This window comes from Petaurus breviceps, unplaced genomic scaffold (genome assembly GCF_028583685.1).
Source record: "Petaurus breviceps papuanus isolate PSGF00001 unplaced genomic scaffold, PetGlider_PUasm1.0 582, whole genome shotgun sequence".
Lineage (NCBI taxonomy): Eukaryota > Metazoa > Chordata > Mammalia > Diprotodontia > Petauridae > Petaurus > Petaurus breviceps.
Genome location: NW_027186390.1, coordinates 6,266,860 through 6,280,880, shown reverse-complemented (window position 1 = coordinate 6,280,880; position 14,021 = coordinate 6,266,860). Strand labels below are relative to the sequence as shown.

Genomic DNA, 14,021 nt, shown 5'->3' with positions numbered 1-14,021 from the left:
CCCTGCAACAACAGTACTGTCCCTCACCAGTGGACAGTATTCACTCTCAGTACTGTCCCTCACCAGTGGACAGTATTCACTCTCTGTCTGCAGGACAGTCTCAGGCCTTCTTAACCAAATGCCAGGTTCCAGGACTTCTTCAACAGGACAGTCTTTCACCAGTGGACAAATCTGGCAAAATAACATCAAAACAGACAGACAAAGTACCAGCAAAACAGCCATGTCTCCTCAGTCCTTGGCAGCTCAGGGGGCAGGTCTCAAAAGTCCAGGGCAATTCAAAGCGGCCACCAGCAATCTCTTAGTTTCTCCCCCTCTTCACGAGGTGCTGCTTCCAAAAAGAACTTCCGCCTCTCTCTTGTCTCCCCAAATCTACGTCACCAGCTGCTCCCAGTCAGGACTTTCTTTTCACATCAAAAAGTCCATCCCACAGGTGGGATTAACAAGCTCTGGGTTTTAATACAATCAATTTGAAAACCAAGCCCAATACAGGGGAATCTCCACATTCCATTACTATCACATGTCCCCATATACTCTATGATGTAGAGACACTAGCCTTCGTGATGTTCTTCTAACACAATACTCCATCTCCTGACTCCACGGTTTTTCACTCCCTGTCTTTCATCCCTTCTCCCCTCTGCCGCCTTAGCTTCCCAGATTTTCTTCAAGCCTCAATTAAAATCCCATCTTCTGTAAGAGGCCATTCCCATCCTTCCCTCCTGCCTCACCCCTACTGCTAATGCCTTCCTTCTGGGATTGATTACCTCCCATTTATACTATATAAATCTTATATGTACATGGTTGGAACAGCTAGGTGGAACAGCAGTGGTCCTAGTACCAGGCTCAGAGTCAGGAAGACTCATCTTCATGAGTTCAAATCTGACCTTAGCCACTCACTAGCTGTGTGACCTTGGGCAAGTCGCGTCACCCTGCTTGCTTCAGTTTCCTTGTCTGAAAATTGAGCTGGAAGAGAAAATTGCCAACCACTCCAACTTCTTTGCCAAGAAAACCCCAAATGGGGTTACGAAGAGTCAGACATGACTGAAATGATTCAACAAAACAAGTACATAGTTATTTGTATGTTGTCCTACCACCCCCATTAATGTGTGAACTCCTTGAAGGCAGGAAGCATGTTTTCGACTTTCTTTATATCTTCAGTGCTTAGGACAGTGCATGGCATATAATAAGCATTTAAAAATCTTGTTAAGAGAGACAGACAGACAGAGACAGAGACAGACAGACAGAGAGGGAGAGAGAGAGAGAGAGAGAGAGAGAGAGAGAGAGAGAGAGAGAGAGAGAGAGAGAGAGAGAGAGAGAGGATTGTCATGTGTTGCAAATTCTCATACCTTCCATCTGCCTCTCCATTGCCCTTGGGATGATACTCAATTTCAGTTCTTTGGAGACTATAGAATTCCATGTCTCACAATCATAGAACTTCCCTAGAAGAATATTGATATTGAAAATTTGGGCCTCTGGTTCAGGGAGTGGTTTGGGGCCATGAAGGGAAATTAAGAGCAAGATGACTTCATGATGTGAAACAGAGGCAAAGGAGGAGACAGTGGCAAAAGGCATGAGTGATATGAGATGAGGGATCTCATGGTGAATAGCCTCAATTTTTCTGTGAAATAAGAGGCAAGATTCTCAGTTGAGAAGGTGCAAGAAGGGGAAGCCCTGGAAGGTTTGAGGAAGAAAGAACTACTGCGAAGAGTGGGATAGTCAGTCAGCAAAGAAGGTGTAGAAAGATTGTCTAGGGGCAGTGAAGTCCCAGTTGAAATCATTCAATTAAATCTGTAAGTGCACCTAGTCAGAATGATGGCATGATTTTTTTTCTACCTTTGTAGGTAGAAAACAACGTGTAGGAGTGAAGGTGGTAAATGGTGGGAATGATCCAAGGCTGGCAGGGTATGATAAGTGAAATGATAAGGGGCCTAGGGATTTAAGAGCAGAAGACAGTGTAGAGTTGAATTGTTTCACCCAGGGGTCAAAATGGGTTAACTCCATATAACTCCTCTACTTGCTCATCCCATCTCCTCCAACAGATCGCTCCCTTTGTCATCCCCCTCTATTACTTATTTTCTTTTTTTATTAATTTTAAAATTTATTTTTGTTACATTTTAACTTTTGAACTGCTTCCCTCTATCCCTTCCCACCCTTCACCAGAGAAAGCCACCATTTGACACAGATTTATAAATATATGTAAAAACATCCTATGCATACCTCTAGTTATCTTTCTCTGGAGGTGGATAGCATCTTCCTTCACAGGTACTTTATTGCTGATTTGAGCATTTATACTATTCAGAATAGCTTGATTGTTCATAATTATTTGTCAAACACTATTACTGTTAATGTGTACAACATTCTCCTGGTTCTGTTCACTTCACTTTTCATCATTTCATGCAAGTCTTTCCACATCTGTCTAAAATCAAATAGCTCGTCATTTCTTACAGCACAGTAATGTTTCATCACAATCATATACCACCACTTATTTAGCCAGTCCCTAGTTGATGGCCATCCTCTCAATTTCCAGTTCTTTGCCACCACAAAGGGAGCTGCTATAAATATTTCAGAATGTACAGGTTCTTTCCTTTTTCCCTAATCATTTTGGGAAATAGACCTTATAGTGTCATAACTAGGTCAAAGGGTTATACACAGTTTTATAACTCCTCTGACATAATTCCATATTATTCTCCAAAATTGTCGGATCAATTTACAGTTCCATCAACAGTGTATTAATTTCCCAATTTTTCCACATCCCTTCCAACATTTGTCATTTTCCCCTTCTATCATTTTAACCAATCTGATGTGAGATGGTGCCTCAAAGTTGTTTCAATTTGCTTTTCTCTAATCAACAATGATTTAAAGCATCTTTTCATATGATTATATATAGCTTTGCCTTCTTCAAAAATTGCCTGTTCAAATCTTTTGACCATTTATCAATTGGGGAATGACTCATATTCTTATAAATTTGAAAAGTTTTCTATATATTTGAGATATGACACCTTTACCTGAGAAACTGTCTAAATTTTCCCCCAATTTTCTGCTTTCCTTCTAATCTTGGCTAAATTGGTTTTATTTATACAAAGACTTTTTAATAAATTTTAATCAAATTTATCCATTTTATATCTCACAATGTTCTCTATCTCTTGTTTATTTGTAGATTCTTCTCCTATTCATAAGTCTAATAGGTAGGTAATATGTTCCATGTTCTTCTAGTTTTCTTATGATAAATCCTTTTGTATCTACATCATTATTTTTACCTTATCTTGGTGTTAGATGATAATCTATGCCAAGTTTCTGCTAGAGTCCTTTCCAGTTTGCCCAATAATTTTTTTTTACCAAATAGTGTATTCTATCCCCAAAGCTTAAATATTTATATTTGTCAAACACAAGGTTACTATAATAATTTACTACTGTGTATTGTATATCTACTCTGTTCCTCTGACCCACCTATTTATTTCTTAACAAGTACCAGATAGTTTGGATAATTACTGCCTTATAATATAGTCTAAGATCTGGTACTGCTAAACCTCCTTCCTTTACATTTCTTTCATTAATTCCTTTGATATTCTTGACCTTTTGTTCTTCCAAATGAATTCTATTATTATTTTTTCTAGCTCAAGAAAATAATTTTTGGTAGTTTAATTAGGATGGCATTGAATAAATAGGTTAGTTTATGTAGAATTGTCATTTTTATTGTATTGGCTCTGCCCACTCAAGAACAATTAATATTTCTCCAATTATTTAAATCAGACTTTATTTGTATGAAAAATGTTTTATATTTATTTTCATGAAGTTCCTGGGTTTGCCTTGGCAGGTATACTCCCAGATATTTTATACAGTCTACAATTATTTTAAATGGGGGTTTCTTTTACTATCTCTTCTTGCAGGATTTAGTGATTATAGTGATTATAGAAATGCTGATGATTTATGTGGGTACCACTTATGTTCAATCTCTCATTGTCCAGTGGCTCATATCCTACTGCCAATAATCATGCTCATGTCTCCTCCATCCTCAAAAAATCCTCACTTGATCCTTCCATCCTGCTAACTATTGTCTTTTATCTGACTTTTGTGACTAAGTTCTTTGAGAAGGGTCTACATAGGTGCCTCCACTTTCTCTCCTGTTACTTTTTTCCTTAATCATTTAATAATCTAACTTCTAATCTTATTATTCCACCAAAACTGCTCTCTCCAGAGTTACTAATGATCTCTTAATTGCCAAATCCAATGGCCTTTTAACAGTCCTCATTGTCCTTGCCTCTCTGCAGTCTTGAACACCATTGATCACCCTTTCTTCCTTGATACTCTCTTCAATCTGGGTTTTCAGAACACGGCTCCCTACTGGCTCTTCTCCTACCTATCTGACTCCTCCTTTTCTGTCTCCTTTGCTTGATCTTCATCTGGGTCACACCCTCTAACTCCAGGTGTTCCTCAGGGTTCTGTAGTAGTCCCTCTTCTCTTCTCCTTCTGTACTACTTCATCTGGTGATCTCTTTAGCTCCCATGGATTCAATTACTATTTCCATGCTGATAATTCTCAGATCTACCTATTCTTTCCCAAACTCTCTGCTGATCTCCAATTTTTTTTCTTCAACTGCCTTTCAGACATCTTAAACTGGATGTCAACAGTAGTCTTAAATAACATGTCAAAACTGAACTCATTACCTTTGCCTCTAAACCCTCTCCTACCTCCTACCTTTTATATTACTATACATGGAACCAACATCTTCCAAGACCCTCAGTCTCACAACTTGGGCATCATCCTTGACTTCTCACTATCTCTAACCCCATCTCACTTCCATATCCAAAATGTTGCCAAGACTTATATAATTCACTTTTGCAAATTCTTTGAATAGGTCCCTTTCTCCCCTCTGACACCACCACCACTGATACAGAACCTTGATTACTGCAATAGTCTTATGGTGGGTCCATCTGCTTCAACTCCCTCCCCACTCTAGTCCAGCCTCCATTCAGCCACTAAAAATATTTTTCCTATAGCACAGGTTTCAGCCATGTCAGCCTCTACTCAATATATTCTAGCGGTTCTCTGTTTCCCTCAAGATCAAATACAAAAATCTTCTGTTTGGCATTCAAAAATTTCACAACCTACCCTTCTCCTACCTTTCCAATTTTCTCACACTGTATTCCTTGCCATATACTCTTTGATGTCATGACACTGGCCTCCTGGCTGTTCTATAAATAAGAAACTCTATTTCTCACCTCTGGGCATTTTCTCTGTCTCCCATGCCTAGAACTCTGTCCTTCCTCAACTCTACCACCTGACCTCCCTATCTTCATTTAAGTCTTAACTAAAAATCCTGTCTCCTACAGAAAGCCTTTCCCAACCCGTCTCCATCCTAGTGCCTTCCCGCTGTTAGTTATCTCCTATGTATTTTGTATACTCTTGTGTGTCTGTGTGTGTGTATGTATGTATAGTCACCTCCCTCATTAAATCATTAGCTCCTCCAGGGCACGTACTATCTCTTACTTCTTTCTGTATCCACAGAGTTTCGTACAGTGCCTGGTACATAGTAGAGTCTTAATAAATATTGATTGATTGATTAGTTTTTTCTATGTGAATTGTCAAGTTAAATTCTTTTGAATAGCTATGGATCTTATTTAGGAGATTCAGCAATGCTCCCAAGAATACATTAGGGTTTTATTTTGTTTATTTGGTTTTTTTTAGATGACACATTACACTGTGGATGCATGTTGACCTTATAGGCCATTAACATCCCCAAGTCTTTTTCACATTAAACCTTTTCAAGTCACATCTCTCCCATCCTCTACTTAGTTCATTGTTCAAGTTGAGCTACGAGACTTTGCTTTTTGGAGGGGGAAGGTAGAGCAATTGGAGTTAAGTGACTTGCCCAAGGTCACATGGTTAGTTTTGTGTTAAGTGTCTAAGGCCAGATTTGAACTCAGGTCCTCCTGACTCCGGGGCCAGTCCTCTATTCACTGTGCCACCTAGCTGCCCCTGCATTTTTCTTTATTAAAGTTCATCTTATTAGCTTTAGTCCATCATTCTAGACTCTCAGGATATTTTAGGTCTTGATTCCATTATCCAATGTAACAACTATCCTGCTAACTGCAAATTTGTGTTAACTGCAAATTTGATAAGCACATCCACAATGCCTTCTCTCAAGTCATTGAAATGTTGATAGAAGGTGTGGCTAGGTGGTGCAGTGAATAGAGCACCAGCCCTGGAGTCAGGAGGATCTGAGTTTAAATCCAGCCTTAACACTTACTAGCTGTGTGACCTTACTCAGTGTTCATACTTGACTTAACCCTGACTTAATTACCCTGCCTTCCCCCTCCAAAAAAAAAAGGTGGCAAAAAAAGAAATGTTGGTGGAGCATGGCTAAAAGCAGAATCTTTCAACATTCCACTATAGATTTCCATTGATCAGCATTCAATAAAGAAATTATTTCAGCCAATTTTGAACCCAACTAACTTTGGCATTATTTAAATCTTACCCTGTCCCCATTAGCTATATTGACCATAAGATTATCAAAGGAGTTTATCAAATGCCTTGTTAAAATACAAATATACTATGTCTATAGCAGTAGGGTAGAGTAGGGATTTTGTTTGGAAAAGAAAGATAAAGTTAGTTTGTCTTGATTCATTTTTCATGAACCTATGTGACCTCATGGTGCTCACCTCTTTTTTTTCTAAGTGCAGTATAGGAGCTGTGTGCACAGCTCCAGCATAGTGATAGATGTGCAACTATTCTATCACTTAGTACATGTAAGTTCCTCCTTTATGAGGCACATAGAGGTTCTATATCTTGTCCAGAAGAGGGATTTGAACCCAAGTTTTCTTCCAAATTCAGCATTCTATTCACTGTGTCTCTTCAACTAAAATAATTTATTAATTTGTTCTATCATACCCTTCTTATGTTATAATGTGGTATTTCTATTTCTTTTTTTGTCTAGTTGTTTATTCCAAGAAATTATCACTATCACCAAAGGCCCTGAACTCTAGCTCTCACTGGGTTCTAGCTTCATTGCTTCAGTGCATTCCATGGCAGATGGCTACCATAGAGGCTTACAGTCAGGAGATGGAGTGCTACGTGTGAGAAACTAGAGAAGTTTGCTAGATTGGGGGGAGGGAGATGGAAAGAAAGTATAGATTTAAAAACAGGATATGCAAAGGTAAAATCTATAAACACAAAGTTAAATTTTTTAAGACATATTTTGCATGTTCACAGTCCATCAAGTTGCTCTTAAAAAAAAATTTGATACCTTTTTGTTTTTTACATCAACTTTACCTTCAAATAAATTACTTTTCTCTGCCCTGCCCAGAGAGCCAGCCTTTATAACAAAGAGTAAAAATGAAAAAGGGGAAACAAATCAGTTTGGTGAAACTAATCAACACATTAAACAAATTTGTATGCGTATGCAATGTTCATACTCATGGTGCTTCCACTCTTCAAAGAAGAAAACAACTTGCATTTTCTCATCTCTTCTTTGGAGACAAACTCAACAGGTCATTCTTAAAATTCATTACAGAAATTTTAAGAGACAAAGACTCTTCCAGGGAAAAAAACCTTTGCCATTCAAACTGAGGAAAATACTTTTTAGCTTTCTAACAATCTGTCTCGTGTGTGTGTGTGTCTCTACTCTTTCCTTTATGATACTATTCTAAAATTTACCATTTGTCTGATATCAAAACAGATGCTTTTCTTTCATTTCTTCTACCTGTTCTTAAGGTTTTATTCCTTTCTTCCTCTCTAAACCTTTTAAATATTTACAAACATGAAGAATCACTCTGTAACTATCATTTAACCAAGCAATACATATTTAGCTTCTTTTATCTTTCCTCAAAAGTAGATTTATATTCCCCTAAATTTTTAAAGTTGCTCTTCTCTAAAGGCTTCCTCATCAGATTTTTTTATTATTATTGTTATTTGTGACCCTGGCCTATAATTTCATTGATATATAAATATCCTTCCACCAATGCAGATCAGTAACTGTTTTATATCTTACTGTCTTAGAGAGTTGCTAAAAGCTTTAGTAGGGTAAAGGATTTGCCCAGTTATACTAACAAGATGTGCCAGAGAAAGGACTTAACACCCAGGCATTCCTGATTTCAAAGCTGGTTGTCTATGAATGATGCCACATTACCTTCATTGATCTAGGTATATACATCTATCTATGTATCTATTTATATATGTATTAATGTATGTACATGTATATGTACACATGTATGCACATATGTATTGTGTTTGTGTACACATACACACCTATGGTACTTGATTTGTAGCAAATATGGTACACAATTATACCAGATACCAGAGTAGATAATATTCTACCAAGGCAATCTTACCAATCAATGCAGCAATAAACTGTAAAATTCCCCTAACATTTTCCCAGCTGCTGCTGTTTTCTAGGATGTGAAATTCTGGATTCAGAGAAGGTTGGAAAGTGAAGTGTAAAGGGATAAAACTAGAATATTCAGAATTTGAATGGAGTTCACTTGGAAAATTAATCATGTAGCTACACAAGATCTAAGACTTCTGACCATGGTAGAATCATAGGCTTAAAGGTGGAAGGGAACTTAAAGGTCACTGAGTCCAACACATCATCTTATAGGTGAGGGAATTGAAGCCAAGAGAGGTTAAGTGATCCATATGTTTTAAAAAGACGGGGTTTTGTGTGGCATTGTCACCCAGGGGAGTTGAAAGCACTGAACAATTTCTTGGATGCAAACTCTACTTTCTCCTTTTCAATTCTGAGTCCAGTTGATCAACTCATTTTGCATCTGCATTGTTCATTCTAGATATATTCATAGACATGAATAGAAATATGACAATAAGGATATTGAGATAGAGATACAGAAGACATCCAAAAATACACACTGATGTACTTATTTAATAGACTGGACACTCGTATGCATGTCATAATCTGGACACTAGGCATTTTTCATCCATTTAGTTTTTCTAGTATAGATTGTTAAAAACAATTTCTTTTGAGTTATCATCAGTCTTGTTGAGGAGGCCCTGAAATCTTTTGGGGTTTGACATCCTTAACAAGAGAACATCTATAAATAGTAGAAGGAAGGAAGAGAATAAACCTTTATTAAGCACCCATTATATAACAGGTTTGTATAAAATTGTTGGTGCCACAACAAACTAGAACCAGAACCAAACCCCCTTCAAACCAAAACCATAACCCAAACTTCTTATCATAAATTTAAGACCCAATAAGGTTTTCTTGAATTTGTCAGCAAGGGAGCCTCACCCACACAGGCAGAAACTCCCCAAGAAAGAAAGGGACAAGGTTTATATAGATTTCAATTTAGGCAAGAGGTGAATTGGATATGGGGTACTTTAGGATTGGGCAAGACTGTTGCTGGGGATTTATAGGGTGGGATTGGGAATGTGGCATCCTGTGCTTGGACAGGCCTGTTGCTGGAGACTAGTAACAGAAAAGGTTCAGTTATCTCTTATAATCTTACCCTGGTAGGACTGTCCTTACTGTTTCAGCAGTAAGGAGGGGGGGGAGGGGAGCAGCTGTAATATAAACAGAGTCAGGGGCAATGATAAAGGAACAGCAGGCAAAATGAAGTTGCTTTTGCTTTCTCTGCCGCTAAGCACTTAACAAATACCTTTCAGGAGCATTTGAAGCTTACCAGTCATCTGTAATCCCTCTTCCATCAAGACCCTGTTCAACATCTCTGTAGCAGGGATGATCACCTTTATTGAGTATATGCCTTTCTGCTTTACACTTGTAGAGAAAAATCTGTCTTCACATAGTGTATCTATCTACTCACCTCCCACTTAATTCTCTATTTCCCTTGAAATTTGGTTCCTGTCCCCACCACTTAATGAAAACTGCTTTCTCAAAGTTTATGAACGGTCTCTTTATTGCTAAGTCCAATGGCCTGATCTCAGCCTTCATACTTCCTGACCTTCCTGGAGCATTTTTGCATTGTTGACCAACGCCCCTCTTTCTGGATGCTATCTATCTCCTCCCTAGGTTAACTTCTTTGTCCTGGTTTCCTTCCTACCAAGTAGGTCAGTCCCTAATGGTCTCCTTTTCAGGATCATCATTCATATCTCACCCAGCTTCTAATCCCAGATATATCCTAGGGCTCTTTCCTTGGTACTCTCCTACGGATTCAACCAACATCTCTATAAGAAGACTCTCAGTCTGCATATCCAGCCCTGATCTTTCTCCTGAGTTCTAAGCCTTATCTTTCTTATTGTTCAGTTGTTTCAATCCTGTCCAGCTTTTTGTGACCTCATTTGGAGTTTCCTTGGCAAAGATATTGGAGCGGTTTGCCATTTCCTTCACAGCTCATCTTACAGATGAGGAAACTAAGGCAGTTAGGTGGTGCAGTGGATACAATGCCAGACCTGGAGTCAGGAGGACCTGAGTTCAAATCTGGCCACAGACACTTACTAGCTGTGTGACCTTGGGCAAGTCACTTAATCCTGTTTACCTCAGTTTCCTCATCTGTAAAATGAGCTGGCGAACTACTCTAGTATCTTTGCCAAGAAAACTCTAAATGTGGTCACAAAGTCATGGACATACCACTACTTATTGTAATATTTCTATATTTCTTAGCCATTTAGCATGTGTAAAACTGTGTCACTGTTTTTATTAGGCTCCTGTCTTATTTTTTTAATGTGTGATTGATGAAGTTTTGGAATGCTGGACCCCAACTCCATTTTTCCAATAAGTACCATGTTTTTTATTGCTCCAGTATGATAGTGGTGAGTTTTAGGAATGTATACTTCCTATCATAGCAGAACTGATAGTACTTCAAAAGGTCATGACTTAATTAGTAAGGACAATAAGTCAAGTCAACAGCATTTATTAAGGCTTGTTGCATGCCAAGTACTGTGCTAAATGCTAAAAATATAAATAAAATCAGAAAGAGAGTACCTTCCCCCAAAGAGCTTACATTCTAATGGAGAAAGACAACACATGAAATGGAGGTTAAAAAGTGGAGGTGGGGAGGAGGAAGATGAAAGGCAAGGTAGGGAAAGTTCAAGGTTTAAGGAGTGTAGCCTGGAGAGGAATATGAAGGCAACTCTTTCCACCCACCAACATAGATCACAGCTTCTCCAAGTCTTAGCTGACGGTTTCATGAGTTTCTGTGGCCCCCAAATTAAAAAAGCTAGAGTTCAACCTTCTGGTGATCTGCCTCTCCAAACTTGACTAGAGTGGCCCTTAGATAATAGACATAGTGTCCACTGATGGGTCAGTACGAGAAGCCTTCTTGGTAGGACTTTCCAGAACTTATATTCTACTGCCATGGTCTTTGAAAATCCAAGGTCACTTCCAGGACTTCCAAGGTCTATGACATAGGTTCTACAAGCTTTGGTTTTCCAGTCTATAAAATGGGGACTATACCTGTCCATTTCAACTAAAACTCTATTTACCATGTCCCTATTTAATAAGTACAACCTATTTGGCACATTTTGAATTGCTATTTGATTTTTCCTATGCCTTTATTTTATCTTCTCCATTTGAATAAAAACAAAAGGTTAACTTGTATAAAGCAGTCATCACAATAAAAAGGCCAAAACAGACCAGAAATTGCCTTAGCCAGCCAACACTTGATACCTCTGCCAGATGGAGAGAGATGGCAGCCAAGGGTAACACGGGTTTAGAATATAAACTTTGCACAACACTATAGATGGTACTATTGTGAGATTACAAATAAAATCACCTCATAAAAACCAAAACAATGAAAGTGAAAACAATCTTAAGGAAAGATTGGTATAGGATCCAGCTGAGATGTGTGCTATCAAATGAGCTGAAAGATGAAACTGAGAGGACTAAAGAGAGATGGAAAATAGAACACATGGCCTTTCACAAATGATTTTCTATAGTATGTCACATCTTTATAGTTACACTGAAAGGTACAGGGAATACAATATTCCAATTTGTTGTTTGTTGATTGCCCAAAAGAACCCTGCCCCCCAGTGTTTGACTTGGTATAACAAAAAGCTTCTTTAACTAACCTTCCAAAATGAAAAATATCTCATCTATATATTAAGATCATAAAAGATTCCTTGATAAATACAACCACTGAGATAATTCTGTTCAATAACCACTCTATTAATATCAAGTTAAAGATTAAGCATTTATATAGTGCCTACTAGGGGTAGCTAGGTGTCTTAGTGGATAGAGCAAGGGGCCTAGAGTCAGGAAGACTCATCTGCCTGGTTCAAATGCAGCCTCAGACATTTACTAGCTATGTGACCCTGAGCAAGTCACTTCACCCTGTTTGCCTCAGTTTCCTCATGTATAAAATGGGCTAGAGAAGGAAATGGCAAACCACTACAATATCTTTGCCAAGAAAACCCCAAATGGGGTCATGAAAAGTTGGACATGTCGGAATTGACTGAACAACAACAAGCCCACAGCTTCAGCCCTCTGCCCTCATACCCACAGCTCCAGGCTGGCAAAGTTGAAGGCTACAGGAGAGAGGATGGCCTTCATGGGCTACAACTTCAGGACTCATTCAACTCAGGGTATTGAAAAAGTGCTTTTTGGTAAAGAAAAATTCACAGATTTGAAAGGATAGCAAAACCCAACCTTGGAGGATAATATACGTGGCAAACTGAGGTAGCTAGCAAGTAGATGTTGGAGGGGTACACACGTGTGCATTTTGTTCGTTTCTTTTGTGGTTCAGTTCAACTGGGTGTCATTTCAGGTGAAACTGTGCATAAGCAAATCAAAATTTGTGTTAGGCTCAAATTGTTACCTAATGCAGCAATCACATTGGAAGAATTTTGAGTTTTCAAAATGGGCATTATAGCAGAGCTGATGGTACTGAAGTAACATCTATTCTGTCTACTTCACAGAGTCTGGAGGAGGACCAAATGAGAAATAAAGTATGTGAGAGTGCTTAGTAAATTCAATCAATCAATAATCATTTATTAAGTATGACAAACTAGCTCCCTACTCCAGTTCTAGGGATGTGAAAACAAAGAAGAAATGATGCCTGCCTTAAACAAATGCAAACAAATATTCAGTATCTATATGAAAGAGAAAAATTTTTAAATATTTATAACAATTTCATAGAACAATAAAAGAAATGGAGAGCCAACTGATAGGTTTTTTAAAGAAAGATAATTAGGAAAGGGAAGGGAATAAGCATTTGATATAGAGTGTCTACTGTGTGCTGTAACCTTAACCTTTCTCAGTTTCCTAGCTAAAACTAACACCTACCTCAAAGTATTATTGTGCTAAATGTTTTTTTTCACATTTATTATCTCATTTGAGTCTCACAAGAACCCTATAATGTAGGTGCTATTATTATTGCCACTTCAGAGTTGAGGAAACTGAGGTAAACAGAGGTTAAGGGACTTTCCCAGAGTTATATAGCTTGTAAGGGTCTGAAGCTGAATTTGAACTCAGTTCTTCCTGATTTCCAAGAACAGCACTCTAACCTTTATGCCACAAAAGAGAACCCTATGTATAAGAATTGTGGATACAGCTAATTTAAAATGTATACATAGCTAATAGGTATATAGCCCTTTAAGGTTTGCTAAGCAAACCTGTTGTGATCCTTATGGCAACCTTTCCATGTATGTACTAGTATGTACTAGTACCCTTTTTGCAGATGAGGAAACTGAGACAGGTTAAATTACTTACCAGAGCCATATCAGATAAGTAAGTGTCTGAGGCAGTTCTTTCTGATTCTAAATCCAAAGTCCTGTGAATAAAACCACCTAGCTCTCTAATATAGCTTTTAGTGATGGAAATAAAGTCAATCTATTGTTTTCCTTTTGACAGATCCACTACAAGACTTTGGCTTCTCTGTGGACCATTGTAACAATCCACTAAGTGAAAATCTCAAAATTCGATTTGGAACTATTCTAAGTAAGTAAAAATGACCAGCTTGGACATTAAAAGTAAGAGCTCATACAACTTCTGACTGCCAAGATGATTTGCTATCACTGGCTCCTCTGCAATATACTGTATTTTGTTCCTATCTCTCCTTTGTCTATTTAGATGATAAACTCCATGGGCAGAAATCACATTTAATTATCTGTTCAAGTAA

At 38.1% G+C, this 14,021-nt stretch overlaps 1 protein-coding gene across 1 annotated transcript in view; it reads left to right on the top strand.

Annotated features, from left to right (window-relative positions):
* The window catches only part of LY86 (lymphocyte antigen 86), a 133,685-nt gene that overhangs the window by 69,009 nt on the left and 50,655 nt on the right, over nucleotides 1-14,021 (top strand). The window contains exon 2 of the mRNA XM_069103538.1: nucleotides 13,754-13,840. Coding sequence (XP_068959639.1) covers nucleotides 13,754-13,840 — 87 coding nt within the window. The remainder of the gene's footprint in view (nucleotides 1-13,753; nucleotides 13,841-14,021) is intronic.